We start from the raw sequence: 26,107 nt of genomic DNA, 5'->3' as shown, positions 1-26,107 counted from the left end.
TGCCAGTTGTGTTCCTCTGTGCTGTCTCTAAGGGACCCAGGGATTCTATTCAGTTTAGAATATTTCATCCTGGCATTGAAATGATGTGAAGTCCCCAAATTCACTTCAGTTCTATGCAAGGGCTTCTAAACAGCCCAAGTTTTTCCTTATTAAGACAGCATTCCTATTCTCTCCATATTTTTCACCTTTTTATTTTATATTGGAGCATAGTTGATGTGGTGATAGTTTCAACTGAACAGCAAAGTGGTTTAACTATACATATACATGTACCTGGGAGTCCTCGGTGGCTCAGATAGTAAAAAAAATCCTCCCAAAATGTGGCAGACCCAGATTCAATCCTTGTGTTGGGAAGATCTCTTGGAGGAAGGCATGGCAACCCACTCCAGTATTTCTGCCTGAAGAATCCCCATGGACAGAGGAGCCTGGCAGGCTACAGTCCATGGGGTCACAAACAGTTGGACATGACTGAGCGACTAATACATGTCTATTCTTTTTCATTCCAATGAAACCAGTTTTCATTCCAATCCGAAAGAGTCATTGCAAAGAATGTTCAAAGTACCACACAATTACACTCATTTCACATTCTAGCAAGGTAATGCCCCAAATCCTTCAAGCTAGGCTTCAACAGTATGTGAACTGAGAACTTCCAGATGTACAAGCTGAATTTAGAAAAGGCACAAGAACCAGAGATCAAATTGCCAACATCCATTGGATTATAGAGAAAGCAAGGGAATTCCAGAAAAACACTGGACTTCTGCTTCACTGACTATGCTAAAGCCCTTGACTGTGTGGAGCAAACAAACTGAGGAAAATTCTTAAACAGGTGGGAATACCAAACCACTATATCTGCCTCCGGAGAAACCTGTATGCAGGACAAGAAGCAATAGTTAGAAATGGACATGAAACAATGGAAAGTTCAAAACTGGGAAAGGAGTAGTCAAGGCTGTTTACCGTCACCTTGTTTATTTAAATTATATGCAGATTCAGTTCATTCGCTCAGTCGTGTCCAACTCTTTGTGACCCCATGGACTGCAGCACACCAGGCTTCCCTGTCCTTTGCCAACTCCCAGAGCTTACTCAAACTCGTGTCTATTGAGTAGGTGATGCCATCCAAACATTTCATCCTCTGTCGTCCCCTTCTCCTCCTGCCTTCAATCTTTCCCAGCATCAGGGTCTCTTCATGATGAGTCAGTTCTTCTCATCAGGTGCTCAAAATATTGGAGTTTCAGCTTCAACATCAGTCTTACAAATGAACACCCAGGACTGATCTCCTTTAGGATGGACTGGTTGGATTTCCTTGCAGTCCAAGGGATTCTCAAGAGCCTTCTCCAACACCACAGTTCAAAAGCATCAGTTCTTTGGTGCTCAGCTTTCTTTATAGTCCAACTCTCACATCCATACATGACTACTGGAAAAACCATAGCTTTGACTAGACAGACCTTTGTTGGCAAAGTAATGTCTCTGCTTTTTAATATACTGTCTAGGTTAGTCATAGCTTTTCTTCCAATGAGGAACCATCTTTTAGTTTCATGGCTGATTATATGCAGATTATATACAGATTACATCATGCAAAATGTTGGGCTGGATGAATGACAAGCTGGAATCAAGACTACTAGGAGAAGTATCAACCTCAGATATGCAGATGATACCACTCTAATGGCAGAAAGTGAAGAGGAACTAGAGAGCTTCTTGATGAGGCTAAAAGAGGAGACTGAAAAAGCTGGCTTAAAACTCAACATTCAAACAACTAAGATCATGGCATATGGTGCCATTACTTCATGCAAACAGACAGGAAGAAAGTGGAAACAGTGACAGATTTCTTTTTTCTTGGGCTCCAAAATCACCGTGGATGGTGACTGCAGCCATGAAATTAAAAGACGCTTGCTCCTTGGAAGAAAAGCTATGACAAACCTAGACAGCATATTAAAAATAGAGACATCATTTGGCCAACAAAGGTCTCTTTAGTCCAAGCTATGGTTTTTCCAGTAGCCATGTATGGATGAGAGAGTTAGACCATAACAAATGTTGAGCACTGAAGAACTGATGCTTTCGAACTGTGGTACTGTGGTACTTGAGAAGACTCTCAGAGTCCCTTGGACAGCAAGGAGATCAAATGAGTTAATCCTAAAGGAAATCAACCCTGAATATTCATTGGAAGGACTGATGCTGAAACTGAAGCTCCAATACTTTGGCCACTTGATGTGAACAGCTGACTCACTGGCAAAGACCCTGATGCTGGGAAAGATTGTAGGGGGGAGGAGAAGAGGGAGACAGCGAATGAGATGGTTGGATGGCACCACCGAGTCAATGGACATCAGTTTGAGCAAACTCTGGGAGACAGTGAAGGACAGGGAAGCCTGGTGTGTTGCAGCTCATGCAATTGCAAAGAGCTGGACACAGCTTAGTGACTGAACAAATGAACTGAAAAGACTTAGCGGAAAACTACTCAGGTTCCCTGTCCTTCCAGCTTTGGTCAACTTGGGAACTGGATTTTAAGAAATAATGAGTATGAAACAGACCATGTCTCAAAACATTTCTACTGAAAATGGCTTTAAACTATGAAAGGCAGAATAAATGAATCCACTCAAGGTTTCTACTTTATGGTGGTTATGAGTTTTATGCCATCCTAGGATAAAAATACTTTTATTAAAATATACCAGTCTAAATGTATACCTACTTTTAGAACTATGTAATTCTCAAATTGCTCTTTTTTTTTGGTTCAAAATGTATTCTACTCACTCTTCTCTATCCCATTTCATGCATATTTTGTAATTTTTAAGCCTTTCAAATAGTGGGTTAACCCACAGAATAGTAGTCACTTTTAAGGCAGTAATATCACTTAATTTGGATAATCAACTTCACTGAAACATGACAGAATTACTAAATACAAATTTATCATATATACACCCTGTTTTAACACTATCACACCTACAATGCTTTCCCTAAAAATGTTCAATATTTAACTCATAATACAGTTGGTATTAAGATATGTTTTCCCCACACTCTGAGTACGGATAGGCACCCTCAACCAAGGAAGGTGACCATGGCAGAAAGTACTCTACAGCCCTGCGTAACGAATACACACACAGCCAACATATTTATTCAACGAGTGCTCCACTGCACCACCCCAGCTGAAGGCAGCCTGCAATGTGTGGTAGCCTATTTGTGCTCTAGCAAGCAATTCTGATCTAAAATGTCTAGGAAAAGTGTACATGCAACAGTATGGGATCAGCTCTTGATGAAAGTTAGAGAGAATAGTGAAAAAGTTGGCTTAAACCTCAACATTCAGAAAACTAAGATCATGGCATCCAGTCCCATCACTTCATGGCAAATAGCTGGAGAAACAGTGTCAGACTTTATCTTTTTGGGCTCCAAAATCACTACAGGAAGTGATTGCAGTCATGAAATTAAAGGATGCTTACTCCTTGGAAGGACAGTTATGACCAACCTAGACAGTATATTAACAAGCAGAGACATTACTTTGCCAACAAAGGCTATGGTTTTTCCAGTAGTCATGTATGGATGTGAGAGTTGGACTATAAAGAAAGACTATAAAGCTGAAAGCCGAAGAATTGATGCTTTTGAACTGTGGTGTTGGAAAAGACTCTTGAGAGTCCCTTGGACTGCAAGGAAATCCAACCAGTCCATCCTAAAGGAGATCAGTCCTGGGTGTTCATTGGTAGGACTGATGAAGCTGAAACTCCAATACTTTGGCCACCTGATGTGAAAAGCTGACTCATTCGAAAAGACCCTGATGCTGAGAAAGACTGAGGGCAGGAGGAGAAGGGGACGACAGAGGATGAGATGGTTGGATGGCATCACTGACTCGATGGACATGGGTTTGGGTGAACTCCGGGAGTTGGTGATGGACAGGGAGGCCTGGTGTGCTGCGGTTCATGGGGTCACAAAGAGTCAGACACAACTGAGCAACTGAACTAAACATACCAACAAGGACAATGTCATTCCAAGTACTAAGAAGAAAGTTTTATGGTAGCTGGAACAGGCCTTTAGGAAATAGTCATAGAAACAGGGTAGACATCAATAGGAAATTAAGATTGGTAAAAGTCGTTTAACATTATGAAAGGCATCATAAACATTTCTATAGCCTGGGCAAATAACTGTTATTTGACTGGCAGGTAGCATTTCATGATTTGGGGATGTTAGAAGAAAAAGCACACTGAAGGTTGCGTGCCAGTGTAAGATACCAAAATGATTTCTCCAACAGGGCCTCTGCCATAACCATAACCATCCTCATCTAGGGCCAATATGAGCATAATCACTTTTAGAAACATGTACACCATTCCTCCTGAATTGCTCCCTCCCCTTGCAAATGACCCTAAATTCATTAAATTACAGAGGGGAAGTAAGAGAAGAGAAAAGGAAAATAAAACATAACCTTTTATTTTCTCAGGCACACAAGTGATTTAGGATACCAATTATCAAGAGATTTTACTGATTTACCTTTAGAATTATCTATTTTAAACCTTCAGCTACCTTAGAAAATAGTTTACAGTGATCACTTTGCCATTCAGAAGTACCAAGTTATAATTCAGTTGCTTAATCAGTTAACAGTTTATGTTCAACATATCCGAGGTTATTGGAATTCCTTAGTTTTAAATATCCTGTGGAACAAGTATTCCACTTCTTTTAAGTTTTTCAGGTTAAAGACATGACCATTAAAAAGTATATCCTAAGTAGTTTATTATTAATAGAATCAGCAATGTAAAATTTAAAAACCAACTAGCGTTATTCTGACCACTATTCTGGTACACTAAGCGGCTTGTGTTTGAAACAAAATTCCATCACTGAAGTCAACAACTTAGTATCATTATTCCTGAGGTCCTCATTAAACCTCTCTTTTTCTCTGCACATGGTGACTGGTTTTGAACAGCCATGGATTCACCATGCACCTCAGAATTTACCTGTATCAACCTAGCATATACTTAGCAACTTTCAGCATTCTACAAGACAGTCCTACAAACGTAGATGTATATAAGCCACAGCACCTTTCCTAAGAATAGTTCCAATCAGCACTGCACATTAACAGACGCATACTGGTATATGTTAATAGCCTCCACCACTTAGCTCAGTTACAGCAATGGTAAATAAGAGTAGATACTGAATTATATAGCTTCTCAAGGAAGGAAATGCTTTATAGTCATAAGCTTGATCCGATCATGGGAAAGTCTTCTTTGAAAGGTTTGCAACTGGTTACAAAGTACATACAAAGGGAGTATGGCTGGCTCTGAATAAATCCACAACTCACTTCTGAACATAAACTCAAAATATACATTCTAACGACAGACATTTGGTTCTATTATTTTCACAAACCAAAGTATAGATTTCAAGTTATTTCACAAATCACATGATCAAATGAAAATGGACATGAAAACATTTAGTAAATTATTATGTACATGTTTTTAAAAGGGGATGCTGCTGTTTAAAAATAATTCACGAGACAAAACTTGGCAAAGAGTAAACAAAATCATTAATAACAAACCAGAAAATGTGGAAAACTAAGGAAAAGGTCCAAAGAATTAAAAACAGCACTTATCTTTCAAAAGGTTTGAAACAAGTGTATTGCGTGCTTTTAAAAATAAGCATAAAGCAACTTTAACTGTACTTTAAATGATTTGAGAAATAAAAAATCCAATATATAATTTATATATATATAAATATATATATTTAAGAAATCCAATATATAATATATGTATTAATATATACTCTATGACTGGAGGCAATATTAGGGCAACATAAAAAGGAACCTATAGAAATTTGTTGCTGCCAGAAATATGGCATGTGGGGTTAAAGATGGAAAGACTATAACATTGTACATGTTTTGTACAATACAGCATGTTTTGTACAATTTATAGATAGCACATATATTAATAAAAAACCAGCAACCAAATGTAGCTATCAAACAGCATGATTATAAGGGATAACAGTTTATGTGGAGGCTGGAAATGATGAACAAAAGGAAAACTGCAGTTTTAGATTAATGTTTTAAAAATAGTACATCCATACTATTTTAAGTAAAAATGGATGATTTTATTATATAAAATCATGTTGGCAGAATATAGAAAAATTACTTCTCTTTTACCTTTACATATTTAAGTACTAAGCAAAATGCAACAGTTGGAAAAACTCATGACAAACTACCAAAAGTTTTTCATTTGGCAAAATTATTCAAGTTACAAAATGCCAAAGTAAATAAATGCACTTCAAAATACATGAAGTGTAATACAAGTGTATGAAAGTAGTGATCTTAAATTATTAATTTCTTTATAAAAAAACTTAACAAACAGAAAGCACAAGATAAATATTTTCAAGTTAGACAAGAATAAATCAAATCACTGTTTATTCGGATAATTAAACTAAAATAATTATTAAAGAAACTAAACAATTAATTAGGATTTTAAAAAGAATAACAACATTTCAATGGTATTTTTCTATGAATAAAAGAAGGAAAGATTTGTAGGTCAGTTGACTGCTATAGACCCAGGTCCCTATAAAATCATCTGGACTATACCAAGAAGAACTTGGTACAGACATAAAAACAAACTTCAGTGTTATTCAAAGGTGAGAAAACTTATTCATTATGAAGGAAAGGGAAATAATTATACCTGCAACAGGGCAAAAATTTATATACTAAAATGATTAAATGCATCCGTAGCATAAAATTAAAATAATTGCTTCCAAATAAATCTTTTGCACTTTAGTAAATCAGGGCAAAGATTTTACCCTAAAGAAAAGGCAAATGGGAGGTGTCTGATAAGGTGGCACCTTCATAGCTAAAAAACATATACTTACCAGAAAATCTGCATTTATATAGATAATCTCTACTGTAAAATAAACTAATCATTAAGATCACAATTAAGCTACTTTAAAAATATAAGGTGATAAATGAATATCATATGAATCGTATACCAAATTATTATATTCTATACACATAAGTACTATTAATAAATATACTCAATTCATTCTACAGGAAAAAGAATTGAGACTTAATTTCACATTTCAGAATTCCTGAGTCTTATCAGAGGAAAACAAGTACCAAAAAGCAAACAAAATAAGCCTACTCTACAGTAGGGCAAATATAACAATACAAATCTGGGCATCAAGATAACATTATGTACAGTTTTAAAGCTGAAGACTATGGGGACAAATATATATGTACTTCAACAGAATTATAAACCTGATTTTAAAGCTCAATTTTTTAGATAGGCATTTTGATCAAACAAGGCCACCAGAGTGACATCTTCAGTGATTGCAAGCCCACCACTTTAAAGGAATAACATCTTTATTTCAAAGCCTAATAATGAATACAAAAAGAAAAGAAGTTTAATAAAATTTTCAGTAAGACTGTAATAGGACAGCCCTTTGATGGAAGACCTAAGGAGGCTAAAACCAATGGCGTGAAATTAGAACACAAGTTCTAATTTGAGACACTACTCATTAAATAATTTCCCTTTCGCTTTGCATATTACACAGCAAAAATTAAAAAAGGTATCTTAAGAGCACTTCAGTCCCACAATGTAGGATTTAAACTTGTGTGTATAGGTGTAACAATTTGATACTTGCAAAAATACATTTAAACAAAAGTTCATGTCTATTTTCTAACTAGCAAGGAAAAGGAAAGCAAAGCGGTTCCAACTAAAACATTTAAAAAAACAAAACAAGATATCATTTACCCTTTCTGGAAACACTATGAAAGCAAAGAACATCCAATAATATTATACATTTAAAATTGCATACTTTTACTCATTTTTATAAGCAGGAAAGACACATACAATTATTCATAGTCTTTATAAATGAAGACACTAAGCAGAAAAATATTTGGATTATTTTTCTGTTCATAAGTACTCATAAAGAAAATAATGAAAAAAAAAAAAAAAAAACCCCAAAACCTAAAGTGCAGACTTATAGGCCACTATGGGCATAATAAATGATAAAGAGCTGCAGCCAAAATTGCATCTACATTTACACTTATGTATCCGGAAAATGATTCCTGTTTTTAAAAAATGTGCAATTTAAAAACTAGTCATTTGTGTGTGTGAGTGTCTGTGTGCCATAATACAATTAAAACTTGCATCCCTGCCCAGTAGTAAGGGAATCGCTAGATCTCAGACAGCACACTAGGCTCTTGACAATTACACATTTCATTAGAATCATACAATATTGATTCCATCTCCAGAAAATGTTAGGGTCCTCTTGTAGAATGAAGAGCCACTGATATTTGGTTGATTGCCTTTAACCAGAGAGGTTTTCAGTTCCATTTCGCAAGCTACAATAGCTGCATTCAATTCCACTTGAGCTCGATGAACTACATAAAACATGAGGCCTATACTTATAATAATCTGTGAATAAAAATAAAAATTACAGTTAATAATATTTTACATAGTAAAAAGGGAGAACTTTCTAAGCCAATAAATATTGTCTTAGAAATGTTTCAAACAGGATATTTATAATAATCTGTGAATAAAAATAAAACATTACAGTTAACAACGTTTTACATAGTAAAAAGGCAGAACATTTCTAAGCCAATAAATATTGTCAGAAATGTTTCAAACAGGACAGTTTTCAAATACAGTAAGTTAACATTTTTAAATAGTTTACACAAAGGTGTTATTTATTTATTCTTTTGTCTGCTGGGTGTGGAGGGCCAAAATCTCCTGGGTGTTCATAATATAGTGTCAGGTTAACACAAAGCAAGCATATATACCTTTTAGTCCATATTAAATGATGTGTGTTTGATACATGTCAAGTTTCTTTCTTTGTATCAAAAAGTTTCCTTCAAGGAATAAAAAAAAATATACTTCTACAATAGAGATAAAGTTGGCTAAACTTTGTTAATGTAATTAATGTAGTATCACTTCTGTGCAAAACTATAAATGTCTGTAGGTATTTTTAAGTTAACTTAGAAACACTACCATTTGCAAATGACCTACCTGGTGCAGCTGAAATTAAAAATATTAAAACATTTGAAAAATGAAATGCCAATAAGCTTTAAAAGAAATTAACAAGAGATTGTGAACATGAAATTGTCTACACTTTTCAAACTAAAAACACAGGAACAAGGTAAGGGGAAAAATTCCAGTAAAAGGAATAGAAAAAGCACCCCAGGCTGTAGTCTCAGTTCAGCCGCTCACTTAGTGATCTGATTTCAAGCGCCTTTAAACCACGTGGGCTTCTCCCGCTGTCCAGAGGCTGTGCTCCCTCTGTACTTAAACATTCTACAAACAATTCAGCACAATGACTGTCTAAGCAGTCTACATCTTCTAAATGATATTTATTCCAAAGTTCATTTGTAAAGCAGTTCTTCAGGGTTTGGAGCAAAATATTCTCAGTAGATGTTGTTTAATGTTTCAGCACGCTTTCAAAAGCTGCTCTAAGCATAGTGATCCTGAAATACAATACTGTTTCAATTAAGCCTACCTATACTTTTATGGGAGAAATACTCCAGGTACAAATGTTGAGGGTGGAGGGGGAAGGTGATGAGGGAACCTGGAACTTGTACAAGAGATGTACATTAAGTGAGTACTCATTTCTCAATACAATTCTAAGCAAAGTAGTTATTTAATCTTATTTTTTATGCTACAGGAGACAAAGATAATTAATTTTCACCCATATTTAAATTTTTTTCTTTTTTTAATTTTATTATAGTTGATTTACAGTACTGTGTTCGTTTCAGGTGTCTATTCATTCTTTTTCAGATTCTTTTCTCACATAGGTTACCAAAGAATGCTGAATAGCTTCCTGTGCTGTACAGTAGGTTATCTACCTTATATATAGCAGTGTTTGTGTGTTCATCCCAAGCTCCTGATTTATCCTCTACTCATCTCCTCTTTTGTAACTCTAAGTTTGCTTTCAATGTCTGTAAGTCTGTTTCCGTTTTGTAAATAAGTTTATTGCATCTTTTTTTTAAATTAAATTCCACATATGAGGAATATTAGAGAAGGCAATGGCACTCCACTCCAGTACTCTTGCCTGGAAAATCCCATGGACGGAGGAGCCTGGTGGGCTGCAGTCCATGTGGTCGCTGAGGGTCGGACACGACTGAGTGACTTCCCTTTCACTTTTCACTTTCATGCATTGGAGAAGGAAATGGCAACCCACTCCAGTGTTCTTGCCTGAAGAATCCCACGGATGGCGGAGCCCGGAGGGCTGCCGTCTATGGGGTCGCACAGAGTCGGACACGACTGAAGCGACTTAGCAGCAGTGGCAGCAGCATGAGGAATACATATATGTCTTTCTCTGTCTGACTTACTTCACTTAGTATGATCATCTCTAGGTCCATTTATGTTGCTGCAAACAGCACTGTTCCATTCTTTGTATGGCTGAATAGTATTTCAGGATGTGTATGTACCACATTTTCTTTAACCATCCCCCTGTCAATGGACATCTGGGTTGCTTCCATGTCTTGGCTATTGTAAAGAGTGCTGCAATGAACGGGGTGCATGTACACTTTCGGATTATGGTTTTCTCTGTATATATGCCCAGGAATGGGACTGCTAGAGCATATGGTAGTTTTAAGGTTTTTAAGAAACCTCTATACTGTTTTCTGGGCTTCCCAGATGGCGCTAGTGGTAAAGAACTCGCCTGCCAATGCAGCAGATGTTAAGAGATTTGAGTTCAACCTCTGGGTCAGGAAGATCCCCTGGAGGAGGGCATGGCAACCCACTCCAGTATTCTTGCCTGGAGAATCCCATGGACAGAGGAGCCTGGTGGGGCACGGTTCATGGGGTCGCAAAGAGTCAGACATGATGGAAGCAACTTGGCATGCATGTTGTTCTCCATAGTGGCTGTACCAATTTACATTCCCAGCAACACTGCAGAAGGGTTCCCTTCAAATCAGTTATTTTAAAGGTAGGCCTTTAAATCTTGTCATTGTTCTCTAATATGTTATCTCTCTGAAAAATGTAGTTATACTTATTGAACACCCTAAGTCTGATACTATGTGGATGGTAATACCATAAAAAGAGATGGAAAAATGTTAGTTAGTTACCTAGTTGGGAGAGGGTGTGAATGAGATGCTAAGTTCTGCTCTGGATATGCTGAATTTGAGGTGCCAATTAGATATCCGAAGCAATTCGGTGAATGGGTCTAAAGGTATGGAAAGAAGACTAAGCTGAAGATGCATATTAAGGAGCCCTCACAATGTCCTTAATAATAGTAGCCACCATAGTAACTGCATTTGCCAAGAAGAAAAGTTTTCAGAGTGAGACTAAAAAGCTTTGGCTAGAGTCTTGAGGAGGACCAAGTTAGGAGTAAAAGGAGGAGGTGCTGATAAATGAGCCAGGAAAACAGTGAAAAAGCTCAAGATAGTGGTGTCAAAGAAGCTAAGAGAAGAAAATGTTTTTAAAAAGCACAGTCATGAGTCTTAGCTTGCTAAGATGAGAACTGAAAAGTGTATCTGATTTAGAGAAGCTTAGAGATGAAAGCTTGAGGGAAGGATTTGGCAAAGCCATAGAAATTAAGTTTAGAACTAGTGAAAAAGTTTTTCAGGTTCCCCTCAAGGGTGAATTGCCTAGATCTTTACATGGGATTTTCTCCAGATGCCTTTCTGGAGCCCAGGGCTTGGAAATTTATACTGACTCTTCCTAACAGCCCAGTGAAGTGTTAAAATAATACAAAACAAAACCTTTTTACAAAGTTTCCCTACTAAAACAAAAGAATCAAACAAGTAGAAAGACAGCCTTATACAAGAAGGCATACAGAAAGTGATTTCTTCCACTGTTAACTGAAAAGCAGGCCGAGAGTATAAGCAGAACATAAGAAGGTTAGGAGATTTCATAGCTGTAAATTGAGGGGTTTCTCATTTGAAGGCTTTTGATTTTTCTGTTAAGCAAGAAAGGCAATCTGTTGCGAATGAAGAAGGAAGTTGGGGCAGGAGGAAAAATTTGTGAGGGGAGTGAGGAGAAGTTTGAAAGTCATCAAGAAAAATGCAGAAATGGGAAGATGAAGGAACAGAATATACAGCGTGTTGAGAAACCAGCTGAAGGTTTGCAACCGCAAATTAAATATCACCAGTCTGCTTGGATGCATTACTTCCCCAAAAGAGCAGGTGTAAAAGCAGATCAAAACTTGGATTTATCACAGGACTGGGTTTTGGTTGATGAATACATACAAAAATATATGGAAAAGACTAAGTTGACAAACCATGGAATCTATGTTGGATTTCAGTACAATGAAGAGTTGTGCCTTCCTCTGAATATCTATGTGGTACTGCTCTAATGTTATGGACATTCTGGATTCTCTCTGGGTGGCTTAGGTGGCTATATTGGGAGGCAAATTTGTGGCTTACTTCTACCAAGTATGAGGAACCTTATGATACTAACTCCTTCATGGATCATAGCTCTGTCATGGCAAAGGGGCTTGTGTAACTCAATAAAGCTATGAGCCATGCCATGCAGGGCCTCTCAAGATGACGGATGACAATGAAGAGTACTACCTGATGGTCCACTAGAGCAGGAAATAGCAAACCACTCCAGTATTCTTGCCAGGAGAACCCCATAAACAGTATGAAAAGACAAAAAGATATGAAATGAAAGATGAGCTCCCCGGGTTTGAAGGTGTCCAGTATGCTTCTGGGGAAGAGTAAAGGGCAATGAAATAGCTCCAGAAAGACTTAAGAGGCTGGCCAAAGCAGAAACGGTGCTTAGCTGTGGATGTGTCTGGTGGTGAAAGTAAAGTCCAACACAATAAAGAATATTACACAGGAACTTTGAAGGTTTTTTGACCCTATGAACTGTAGCCCATCAAGCTCCTCTGTGCATGGAAGTTTTCAGGCAAGAATCCTGGAGTGGGCAGCCATTCCCTTCTCCAGGGGACCTACTTCACCCAAGGATTAAGCCTGGGTTGCATGCACTGCAGGCAGGTTTTTTTTTTTTTTTACCATCTGAGCCACCAGGGAAGCCCATTAGGTCAACGAATCAAGGTAAATCGGACATGGTCAAGCAGGAGATGGCAAGAGTGAACATTACAGCGTCGGAATCAGTGACTAAAATGGAGGGGGATGGGCAAATTTAATTCAGGTGACCATCAGAGCTACTACTGTGGGTAAGAATCCCCTGGAAGACATGAAGTAGCCCTCATAGTCAACAAAATAGTCCAAAATGCAGTACTGTGGTGCAGTTTCAAGAACAACAGAATGATCTTGGTTTGTTTCCAAGGCAAACCATTCAACACCACAGCAATCAAAGTCTATGCCCCAATCACTGAGGCTGAAGAAGCTGAAGTTGACCAGTTCTATGAACACCTATAATACCTTCTAGAATTAACACTAAAAAAGATGTCCTTTTCATCACAAGGGATTAGAATGCAAAAGCAGGAAGTCAAGACATATTTGGAGAAACAGGCAAGGTTGGCCTTGGAGTACAAAATGAAGTAGGACGAAGGCAAACAGAGTTTTGTGAAGAGAACTCGCTGGTCACAGCACACACACTTTCTACAACCCGAGAGACAATTCTACATTTGGACATCATGAGACAGTCAATACCAGAATCAGGCTAAATATGTTTTTTGTACCCAAAGATGCAGAAGCTCTATACAGTCAGCAAAAACAGGACCTGGAGCTGACTGTGGCTCAGATCATGAGTTCCTTATTGCAAAACTCAGGGTTGAATTGAAAAGTAGAGAAAACCACTAGGCCATTCAAGTATAACCTAAATCAAATCCCTCATGATTATATAGTAGCGGTAGTGAGTAGATTCAAGGCATCAGATCTGGCAGACAGAGTGCTTGAAGAACTATGGACAGAGGTTGGTGACACTGTATAGGAGGCAGTATCCAAAACCATCCCAAAGAAAAAGAAATACAAGAAGGCAAAGTGGTTGTCTGGGGAGGCTTTACAAATTCCTGAGGAAAGAAAAAAAGCAAAAGCATAAAGGAGAAAGGGAAAGATATATCCATCTGAATGCAGAGTTCTAGATAATAGCAGGGAGAGAGAGTGAAATCGCTCAGTTGTGTCTGATTCTTTGTCAATCCCATGCACCAGGCTCCTCCGTCCGTTGGATTCTCCAGGCAAGAGTACTGGAGTGGGGTGCCATTTCCTTCTCCAGGGGATCTTCCCAACCCAGGGATCAAACCCAAGTCTCCCACCTTGCAGGCAGACATTCTACCCTCTGAGCCACCAGGGAAGCCAGCAGGGAGAGATAAGACCCCCTTAAATGAAGAGTGCAAAGAAACAGAGGAAAAGAATAGCATCAGAAAGACTAGAGATCTCTTCAAGAAAACTGGAGATATCCAGGGAACATTTCATGCAAAGATGGACACAATAAAGGACAGAAATGGAAAGGACCTAACAAAAGCAGAAGAAATTAAGAAGAGGTGGCAAGAATACACACAATTAGACAAAAAAGGTCTTAATGACTTGGATAACCATGATGGTGTGATCACTTACCTAGAGCCAGACGTCCTGGAATATGAAGTCAAGTAAGCCTTAGGAGGGACTTCCCTGATAGCTCAGTTGGTAAAGAATCTGCCTGCAATGCAGGAGATACCGGTTCGATTCCTGAGTCGGGAAGATCCCCTGGAGAAGGAAAAGGCTACCCACTCCAGTAATCTGGCCTGGAGAATCCCATGGACTGTACAGTCTGTGGGGTTGCCAAGAGTCGGACACAACTGAGAGACTTTCTCTAAGCCTTAGGAAGCACCACTATGAACAATCTACTGGAGGTGACGGAATTCTTGCTGAGTGATTTAAAATCCTGAAAGGTTTTAGACTGAGTTCTGTTCAAGTGTTGCACTCAATATGTCAGCACATTTTGAAAACTCAGCAGTGGCTACTCTCAGGACTGGAAAAGGTCGGTTTTCATTCCAATCCCGAGGAAGGGCAATGCCAGAAAGTGTTCTAACTACTGTACAATTGTGTTTATGTCACAGGACAGCAAGGTTATGCTGAAAATCCTTCACCTTAGGCTAAAGCAGTACATGAACTGAAAACTTCCAGATGTATAAGCTGGGTTTTGAAGAGGCAGAGGAACCAGAGATCAAATTGCCAACATTCATTTGAATAATGGAGAAAGCAAGGGAGGAGCTCCAGAGATAGGTTTATTTCTGCTTCACTGACTATGCTAAAGCCTTTGATTGTGTGGCTCAGAACAAACCATGGAAAATTCTTAAAGAGATGGGAGTACCAGACTACCTTACTCATCTCCTGTGAAACCTGCATGTGGGTCAAGAAGCAACGGTGAGATCTCCTGGGTGAGGATAAAAAGTCACAACTATGTTTTGAATAATCATTGACAAAAGGATGCTGGAATCCCCCAAAGAAAGGTACTTCATGTCCAACAGAGAAGCTGTAATGAGATGACAGGAGGGGCACAATCACAATGAAATCAAACTCCCACAACCACCAGGCAGATGACCCTCAAACTGGAGAACAATAATACCAAAGAAGTTCCCACACAGCTGTGAAAGTTCTAGGCCCAGATCAGGATTCCCAGCCTGGGGATCTAGGAAATGGACTAGGAGATCCCAGGGAATCTGACATTGAAGGCCTGAGGGATCTGACTGCAGGACTTCCACAGGACTGGGGAAACAGAGACTCAGCTCTTGGAGGGCACAAACAAAACCTTGTGTTCACCAGGACCAAGGACAAAGGAGCAGTGACCCCACAAGACATTGAGCCAGACCTCCCTGGGAGTATCTGAGGGTCTCCTGAGGTGTGGGTTGGCAGGGGCTCACTGCAGGGACGAGGGCACTGGTGGCAGCAGACATAAGAGGTGCTCCTTGGTAGTCTAAGCCCTCTTGGAAGTCACCATCAGCCCTACCACAGACCCTGCAGACTCCAGAGCTGGGTCACCTTGGGCCAAACAACTAACAGGGAGGGAGTACAGCCTCACCCACGAGCAGACAACTGTATTAAAGGTTTACTGAGCAGGCTCTGCCCACCAGAGCAAGACCCAGATATTTCCTACAGCCAGTCCCTCCCATCATAAGTTTGCAGAATCCTCTTAGCCTCATCCACCAAAGGGCAGACTGAGGAAGCAAGAATTACAGTCCTGCAGGTACAGAATGAGAAACACAATCACAGAAAGCTAATAAAAATGAAAAGAATTAGGATTAGATCCCAGATGAAGGAACAAGATAAATTCCCAGAAAACAGCTGAATGAAGTGGAGACAGGCAACCTTACAGAAAAAGAATTCAGGATAGTGATAATGAGGATGATCCAGGATCTTGGAAAAGAATAGAGAAAATGCAAGAAATGTTTACCAAAGACCTAGAAGAACTCAAGAACAAACACAGAGATGAATAATACACTAGAAGGATTCAACAGCAGAATAACTGATGCAGAAGAACAGATAAGTGATGTTGAGGATAGAATGGTGGAAATCTTGCTGCAAAAAAGAATATAGAAAAAATAATAAAAAAAAATGATGACAGGCTAGCCTAAGAGACCTCTGGGACAGCATTAAACATACCAACATTCACATTATAGGTGTTCCACAAGGAGAAGAGAAAGATAAAGGACCAGAGAAAATATCTGAAGAGATAACAGCGGAAAACTTCCCTAAGATGGGAAAGGAAATAGTCAACAAAATCCAGGAAGCACAGAGAGTCCCAGGCAGGATAAAGCCAAGGAGGAACACACAAAGACACATAGTAAACAAAGATTAAAGATAAAGATAAAATATTAAAAGCTATAAGGGAAAAATAATAAATAATACACAAGGGAACTCCTGTAAGGTTATCAGTTGATTTCTCAAAAGAAATTCTACAAGCCAGAAGGGAATGATACAATATATTCAAAGTGATGAAAGGGAAGAAGCTACAACCCAGAATATTCTACCCAGAAAGACTCTCATCCAGATTTAATACAGAAATCAAAAGCTTTACAGACAAACGTTAAGAGAATTCAGCAACACTAAACCAGCTTTACAACAAATGCTAAAGAACTTCTTTAGTCAGGAAACACAAGAGAATGAAAAGACTTACAAAAAATAAACCCAAAATCAATTAAGAAAACGGTAATAGGGTCACACATATCAATAATTACCTTAATGTAAACAGACTAAATGCACCAACCAAAAGACATAGACTGCTGGGTAGATAAAAAAACAAGACCCAATATATATAGCTGTCTACAAGAGACCCACCTCAGATCTAGGAATGCTTACAGACTGAAAGTAAGGAGATGAGAAGAAAGTATTCCACACTAATGGAAATCTGGACGTGAGTCTGAGTGAACTCCAGGAGATGGTGATGGACAGGGAGGCCTGGCGTGCTGCGATTCATGGGGTCACAAAGAGTCGAACACGACTGAGCGACTGAACTGAACTGAACTGAACTGACTGAACTGAATGGAAATCATAAGAAAGCTGGTGTGGCAATACTCATATCAGACAAAACAGACTTTATAAAAAAGATGGTTATAAGAGACAAAGGACATTACATAATGATCAAAGGTTCAATCCAAGAGGATTTAACAATTATAAATATTCAATCCAAGAGGATTTAACACTTATAAATACCTATATATGTACCCAATGTAGGATCACCTCAATATGTAAGGCAAATATTAACAACCATAAGGGGAGACACTAACAGTAACACAATCATAGCACAGGACTTTAATAACCCACTTTCATCAATGGACTGATCATCTGGACAGAAAACTAACAAGGAATCAAAGGGCTTAAATGACACTTCAGCTGAGCTGGGCTTTTTTGATCTTTATAGAGCATTCTATCCCAAAGCAGCAGACAACACATTTTTCTCAAGTGCACAGGCATATTCTCCAGGACTGATCACAAGCTGGGCCACAGGGCAAGCGTTAGTAAATTTAAGAAAATCAAAATCAAGCATCTTGTCTGATCAAAATGCTGAGACTAGAAATAAACTATATAAAAAAAAAATCTAAAAAAACGAAACACATGGCAGCGAAACAATATGCTACAAAACAACCAAAGGATCACTAAAGAAATCAAAGTGGAAATAAAAATACTTAGAGACAAATGACAACAAAAGCACAACATTTCAATACTTATGGGAAGCAGCAAAAGCCATTCTAAGAGAGAAGTTTATAGCAATACAATCTTACCTCAAGAAACAAGAAAAACCTCAAGTAAACAATGTAACATTACACCTAAAACAATCAGAGAAAAGAACAAACAAAATCTAAAGTTACTAGAAGTAAAAAAAATCATAAAGATTAGAACAGAAATAAATGCAATAGAGAAAAAGAAAACAACTGCAAAGATCAGTGAAACTAAAAGCTGGTTCTTTGAAAAAATAAACAAATTTGATAAATTTTTAGTCAGATTCATCAAGAAAAATAAGAGAGTGGACTCAAATCAATAAGATAAGAAATGAAAAAGAAGAAGTTACAACTGATTCCATAGAAAAGCAAATGTCACAAGAAACTACTATGGGGCCAATAAATTGGACAATCTGGAAGAAACAGACAAATTCTCAGAAAGGCACAATCTCCCTAGACTGAACCTGGGAGAAACAGAAAATATGAACAGACTACTCACAAGTGCTAAAATTGAAACTGTGATTAAAAACCTCCCAAAAAAACAAAAGTCCAGGACCTGACAGCTTCACAGGTGAATTTTACCAAACATTTAGAGAAGAGTTGACACCTACCCTTCTGAAACTGTTCCAAAAAACTGCAGAGAAAGGAAAACTTCCAAACTCATTTTGTGAGGCCACCATCACCCTGATACCAAAAGCAGACAAAGATACCTTAAAAAAAAGAAATTTACAAGCTTATATCACTGCTGAATATAGATGCAAAAATCCTCAACAAGATAACAGCAATCCATATTAAACAATACATTAAAATACATGATCAAATGGGATTCATCCCAGGGATGCAAGGATTTTTCAACATCTGCAAATCAATCAATGTGATTCACCATATCAACAAACTGAAAAGTGGTTATCTGGGTCATCTCATATGATCATCTCAACAGATGCAGAAAAAGCTTTCGACAAAATTCAGCACTCATTTATGTAAAAAATCTCCAGAAAGTGGGCACAGAGGGTACATACCTCAATATAATAAAGGTCATATATGAGAAACTGATAGCTAGCATCATAGTCAATGGTGGAAAGCCGAAAGCATTCCCTCCAGATCAGGAACAACAGAAGGATGTCCACTACTGCCACATTCATTCAACACAGTTTTGGAAGTCTAACCTACAGCAATCAAAGAGGAAAAAGAAGTAAAGGGAATCCAAATTGGAAAAGAAGTTTGACCCCAAATAGTCAAAGCAATCTTAAGAAAGAAAAAGAGCTAGAGGAATCAAGCTCCCTGACTACAGACTATATTACAAAGCTACAATCATCAAAACAGTATGGTACTGGTGCAAAACTAGAAATATAGATCAGTGGAACAAGACAGAAAATCCAGAAATGAGACAAGACTCTGGCACGCTGCAGTCCATGGGGTCGCAAAGAGCTGGACATGACTTAGCTACTGAACAACAAGAACAACATGATACTTTACTCTTTCAACCTTAACATGTGCTTCATCCCCGCCCCCCCCCCATGCTAATTTTCCCTTCACGATGACATCTTTCTCCTCTCCATTTTCTTTTAAACTTTTTATTTTATATTGAAGTACGGCTGATTGACAATGTTGTGGTAGTTTCAGGAGGACAGCAAAGGGACTCTGCCATAAATATCCATGTATCCATTCTCCCCCAAACTCCCCTCTGATCCAGGCTGCCACAAAATCTTGAGCAGAGCTCCTTGTTCAAAGTTCCTATACAGTGGGGCTCTTCTTTAAGCTAAATTTAATACTCTCTGAAATAAATTAAACTATAAATAACATCAATGTATCAAATCAAGACATAAATATGCCACCACATTTTCTTTGTGTTGGTTGCTTTTTGTAAATGTCTGGGCTAAGAAACATTTATTTTTTTCCCTTTTGTTTTGTATCCTAAGCTTAAGCTTGCCAACTCAAGCTAAAGGGTAAGAAATCCCTTAGATAAAAGAAGATCCTATATTTTAAGAAGTACCACTGACAAATGCATGAACTATTTTGTTCTATTACAATTTTACTGATTATATGAGTAATCTACTAAGATGCATAGAAATATAAAGTATCAAATAGTGAAAATCTTCTGAAAGCTACTAATATGAGGAATTCTAATTGCAATGTCATAAAAAATGTTTTAAACTGTTTTCAGGAAACTAGAAAAACATAAAATCACTTAAATATACTAAAAAAATCTATCTGAGAATGTAGCATACATCAGAATCTTAGAGTACCTTGGGATGATTATAAACATAAATTATTAACATAGATACTACATAACACTTGGCAATAAGGAGTTCATGATCTGAGCCATAGTCAGCTCCCAGTCGAAGAAACTAGGGAAAACCACTAGACCATTCATGTATGGCCTAAATCAAATCGCTTACAATTACACAGTGGAAGTAACAAACAGATTCAAGGGATTAGATCTGATAAATACAGTGCCTGAAGAACTATGGATGGAGGTTTGTGACACTGTACAGAACGCAGTGATCAAGACCATCCTCATGAAAAAGAAATGCAAAAATGCAAAATGGTTGTCTGAGGAGGCCTAATAGTTGAGAAAAGAACAGAAACTAAATGCAAAGGAGAAAGGAAAGATACACGCATTTGAATGAAGAGTTCCAAAGAATAGCAAGGAGAGATAAGAAAGCCTTCCTCAGTAATCTGTGCAAGGAAATAGAAGAAAACAACAGAATGGGAAAGATTAGAAATCTCTTCAAGAAAATTAGAGATATCAAGGGAACATTTCATGCCAAGATGGGCACAATAAAGGACAGAAATGGTATAGACCTAACAGAAGCACAAGATATTAAGAAGAAGTTGCAAGAAAACACAGAACTGTACAAAAAAGACCTTCATGACCCAGATAACCACAATGGTGTGATCACTCACCTAGAGCCAGACATCCTGGAATGTGAAGTCAAGTGGGTCTTAGGATGCATCACTACGAACAAAGCTAGTGGAGGTGATGGAATTCCAGTTGAGCTATTTCAAATCCTAAAAGATGATGCTGTGAAAGTGCTGCACTCAATATGCGAGCAAACCTGGAAAACTTAGCAGTGGCCACAGGACTGGAAAAGTCAGTTTTCATTCCAATCCCAAAGAAGGGCAATGTCAAAGAATGTTCCAACTACTGCACAATTGCACTCACCTCACATGCTAGCAAAGTAATGCTCAAAATTTTCCAAGCAAGGCTTCAACAGTACATGAGCTGTGAACTTTCAGATGTTCAAGCAGAGGAACCAGAGATCAAATTGCCAACATCTGCTGGATCATCAAAAAAGCAAGAGAATTCCAGAAAAACATCTACTTCTGCTTTATTGATTACACCAAAGTCTTTCACTGTGTAGATCACAATAAACTGTGAGAAATTCTTTAAGAGATAGGAATATCGGACCACTTTACCTGCCTCCTGAGAAATCTCTATGCAGGTCAAGAAACAACAGTTAGAACTGGACATGGAACAATGGACTGGTTCCAAATTGGGAAAGGAGTACATCAAGGCTGTATACTGTCACCCTGCTTATTTAACTTACATGCAGAGTACATCATATGAAATGCTGGGCTGAATGAACCACAAGCTAGAATCAAGATTGCCAAGAGAAACATTAATAATCTCAGTTATGCAGATGACATCACCCTTATGGCAGAAAGTGAAGAAGTAAAGAGCCTCTTGATGAAAGAGAAAGAGGAAAGTGAAAAGTTTGGCTTAAAACTCAACATTCAAAAAACTAAGATCATAGTATCCGGTCCCATCACTTTATGGCAAATAGATGGGGAAACAGTGGAAACAGTGGCAGACTTTATTTTGTGGGGCTCCAAAAGCATTGCAGATGGTGACGGTAGCCATGAAATCAAATGATTCTTGCTCCTTGGAAGAAAAGCTCTGACCAACCTAGATAGCATATTAAAAAGCAGAGACATTACTTTGCTGACAAATGTCCATCTAGTCAAAGCTACAGTTTTTCCAGTAGTCATGTATGGATGTGAGCGCCAAAGAATTGATGCTTTTGAACCATGGTGTTGGAGAAGATTCTTCAGAGTCCCTTGGACTGCAAGGAGATCCAATCAGTCAATCCTAAAGGAAATCAGTTCTGAATATTCATTGGAAGGACTGCTGCTGAAGCTGAAACTCCAGTACTTGGGCCACCTGATGCGAAGAACTGACTCACTGGAAAAGACCCTGATGCTGGGAAAGATTGAAGGCAGGAAGAGGAGATGACAGAGAATGAGACGGCTGGATGGCATCACCAACTCAATGGATATGAGTTTGAGCAAGCTCTGGGAGTTGGTGATGGACAGGGAGACCTGGTGTGCTGCAGTCCATGGGGTAGCAGAAGAGTCAGACATGACTGAGCAACTGAACTGACTGACTGACTGACATAACACATAGAAAGTTTAATATGTGATTAGCATGTTACATTAATAAAAACAAACCGACTAAAACAAAAACTCTAAACCTAGAGCAGGTTATCTTTTAGAAAATATAGCTGTGAAGAAAAAAACAGTAAAGGAAAATAAAAATTGATTTTCCTGAATATCATAAATATTACAAAATTTATGTTAAAGCAAGTCTTCTCTGACAAGCTTATTTATAGTTTAAGGTAAATATTCCTGGGCTCATTTTGTTTACCAAATTTGTACTGCATAAGCACAAAGAAAATTAACTCTGTCATAGTATTTTTGAAACAATATAGTGCCTCAAAAACTTGAGAATAGCAGCATTGAGAGTAAATTTGTAACATGATACCATATATTCAAAAACAGTATAAATTAAAACTTACAGTTCAGGAGATCACTTAAGTCAGCTATCTAACTGGTATTATCTGCTCAGTAGACTTATGAGCATGGTCCCTAGAACCAACTGCCTTTGTTCAAATCCTGATTCTACGCCTTGCACAAATTACTATCTAATAGTGTTCTGGTAAACACACACCTCTGATCTTAAGGATCAGAGATGGCAGGCTTGATTTAGAACACTTGCCAATTTCCATAATTAAATGCCCCCTGTCATGAACAATTTCAAGCTACCGATGTAACATTACTCAATACACAATTGGTTCGTGATAATAGATAATAAATGTTTATACCTACTAAGGTTTTGGTAGGCATTAAATGAGCTTAAATATGTGGCATACAAAGCATTCAATAAATATTAGCTATCATCATCATCTTACTAAACTATCAAAAATAATAATTTTATATTTTGGTAAATCCTAGGCATGAAATGTGTTACAAGCAAATGAAGTTTTAACTCTTCCAGCATGTAATTTAAGGCACTGAATAAATCTGCCTACCTAGCAAGATTTTCCTTTTATCAATCTCTTATATGAAATTATATGTACCTCAAACTATATTATAATTTGCATAGTAATACTAATCTATTATATCTAATATTATTTGAACTTGCAATAGAATAATACTTTTATACTTTATATAAAGCAATAGTTTCTAAAAAAATTTGTTCACATCAAATTTTACTAGAAAGAAATTTACATTGCCAGTATATTACTCTAAAAAATATCAATAGAAAAGTTCAGTATCTTCAAAATTTAAAGATATAAAGTAACTAAGATTAAAAACCCAACTTCATGAAAGGTCATTAAAATTACCTTTAGAAACACAGTATTAACAATAGTTCATATAAATTCAGAATATTTGACTTAAGTCATGATTTTAAAAATAATCACTGCAAAAAGAACCCTATTTCTGTCATTCCCTTTTTTGTGCTTAGAAAATTTTCACTAAGTGTTAATTCAGTTCTAGGTATTTCCACATATTCACAAGATTAAAAATGTAAATGTCAAAATATGAAATAGTATTGAAAGAATAAGAAAAGATGTGAAAAGGAAAAAAAATCAAATTATTTTCAGTGAAATTTCTTAGATTTAAATCAAGAAACAACAAAAAAAGGCAAGCCTTGGCCTTAAACTCACCTGTAAACAAAAAACAAAATATCCACTAGCGCTCTGCTCTGCAATGACATCCTCCATGGTCCTCAGGGTGGTGCCCAGGTAAGAATTCAGGAGCTGCGTAGGAAGCAGGCCAGCTGAAGAGGCCACCAGATAGTTGGGTAAGGAGAGGTCAGTGATCTAGGAGTATTAAACAGGATGATTCATTACCAAGTAAAACTTCAGTGTCACATAAAACTGCGTATGCAAGTCTTGCTAGCAGTTTTCCCTTGGAAGTAGAGAGAGCTGAACTACTTTTCAAAGCATTCTGATTTTTAAACATGATTATACATGGAATATATACAGAATGTAAAAGATCTACAATGAAATAAAAGTTTAAAGGAAAATTTTAACATTCTATTGCTCTGTCATTGAAAGCTGGCATTTGTGACTATTGTTTTTTTTCTTACACATAAATAAAAGGTGCAGACACACACATCACTTTGTAAAAAGCTTTTAAAGTCTTCCTCATGTCATTAAATGTTCTTCAGGCTTGGTTTTGTGCTTAGTCGCTCAGTCGTTTCAGACTCTTTGAGACCCCATGGACTGTAGCCAGCCAGGCTCCTCTGTCCACGAGGATTTCTCCAGGCCAGAATACTGGAGTGGATTGCCATGCCCTCCTCCAGGGGATCTCCCCAACCCAGGGATCGAACCCAGGTCTCCCACATTGCAGGCAGATTCTTTACCATCTGAGCCACCAGGGAAGCCCAAGAACACTGAAGTGGGTACCCTAACCCTTCTCCAGGGGATGCTACTGACACAGGAATCAAACCGGGGTCTCCTGCACTGCAGGCAGATTCTTTATGAGCTGAGTTACCAGGGAAGCTTCTAATTATTCCTCATAAGCATACCTAAATAGCAATGTGGTCACTGGGTTTTGAAGCCAGGTAACTCTAACTCAAAAATGACATTTAAGTACAAAGTCTTCGAATATCAGATTTTTCATCTGTAAATGAGGATAATAACCACTACCTTACCTGAAATATTTTACAGATATATGTGTAAATATCTTAACAAATGCCTAACACATGATCAGCACTCAAAAAGGTACAAATTATTATTATACATTTATACTACATAGCACAATTTAACCATTCTTTTGCTGTGGAACATTTAAACTCTTCCTTAATTGTTTCTTTGTGTACATGTGACTATGTATTTTTTGGCTATTATGAAGTTTTTAAAACCTGTATGAAAACCTTTGTGTATAACCTGTATGGGAGTCAGTAAACTATTTCCAGTAAATCTATCTCATGGTATTCATGCCCTTGTGTGATCCTTTCCCAAAGAGTGTGGGTTAGACCTAGCGCTTTCTTCTGGCAAATAGACTATCGCATAAGTGATGAGATGTTAGTTCCAAGATTAGGTTACAAAAATAACAAGACTTCCATCTCTCCCTCAGGAAGGTAAGTTACCATGCTGTAAGCAGCTCTACAGAGAGGTCCCTGCTATAGCAAGGAGTTGACGTCTTCAGCCAAAAGCTAGTAAATACCTAAGAGCTGCCAACGGCCACCTTAGAGTGCCTGGAAGCAGAGTCTTCCTCAGTTGTGTCATAAGGTGGCTGCAGCTCTGGTCAGCATCTTGAGTACTGTGAGACAACCTGAATTAGAGGCACCTACCTATTCTGTGGGCTTCCCTGGTTGCTCAGTTAGTAAAGAATCTACTTGCAATGCAAGAGATCCGAGTTCGATTCCTGGATTGGAAAGATTCCCTAGACAACGGATAGGCTACCCACTCCAGTACTCCTGGGCTTCCTTTGTGGCTCAGCTGGTAAAGAATCTGACTGCAATGTGGGAGACCTGGGTTCAATCCCTGGGTTGGGAAGATCTTCTGGAGGAGGCATGGCAAAATCTGACTGCAATGTGGGAGACCTGGGTTCAATCCCTGGGTTGGGAAGATCCTCTGGAGGAGGCATGGCAACCCACTACAGTATTCCTGCCTGGACAGAGGAGCCTGGTGGGCTATAGCCCATGGGGTTGCAAAGAGCTGGACATGACTGAGCGACTAAGCACAACACAGCTATTCTGTACAGGAATTCTCGACTGACAGAAGCTGTGAGATAAAAATGTTTATTAAGCTATTCAATTTTGGAGTCATCTGTTACACAGCAAGAAATAATAAAATATGCAACTCCATATTTTAGGATAGATCACTAGGAA

At 38.0% G+C, this 26,107-nt stretch overlaps 1 protein-coding gene across 2 annotated transcripts in view; it reads right to left on the bottom strand.

Moving 5' to 3' along the window:
- Window positions 1-6,341: 6,341 nt before the first annotated feature.
- The window catches only part of TMEM64 (transmembrane protein 64), a 34,714-nt gene continuing 14,948 nt past the window's right edge, over window positions 6,342-26,107 (bottom strand). Inside the window, exons 2-4 of one of the 2 annotated variants that reach the window (XM_069600652.1) lie at window positions 23,934-24,089; window positions 18,594-18,692; window positions 6,342-8,357 (exon numbers count right to left, since the gene is read on the bottom strand). In XM_069600652.1, the coding sequence (XP_069456753.1) occupies window positions 8,169-8,357; window positions 18,594-18,692; window positions 23,934-24,089 (444 nt within the window). In that variant the 3' untranslated portion in view covers window positions 6,342-8,168. The remainder of the gene's footprint in view (window positions 8,358-18,593; window positions 18,693-23,933; window positions 24,090-26,107) is intronic. The other variant, XM_069600653.1, reaches the window with a different exon arrangement.

This window comes from Ovis canadensis, chromosome 9, assembly GCF_042477335.2.
Source record: "Ovis canadensis isolate MfBH-ARS-UI-01 breed Bighorn chromosome 9, ARS-UI_OviCan_v2, whole genome shotgun sequence".
Taxonomy (NCBI): domain Eukaryota; kingdom Metazoa; phylum Chordata; class Mammalia; order Artiodactyla; family Bovidae; genus Ovis; species Ovis canadensis.
The sequence above is the reverse complement of the archived record's forward strand: the minus strand, read 5'-3'. Positions and strand labels throughout refer to the sequence as shown.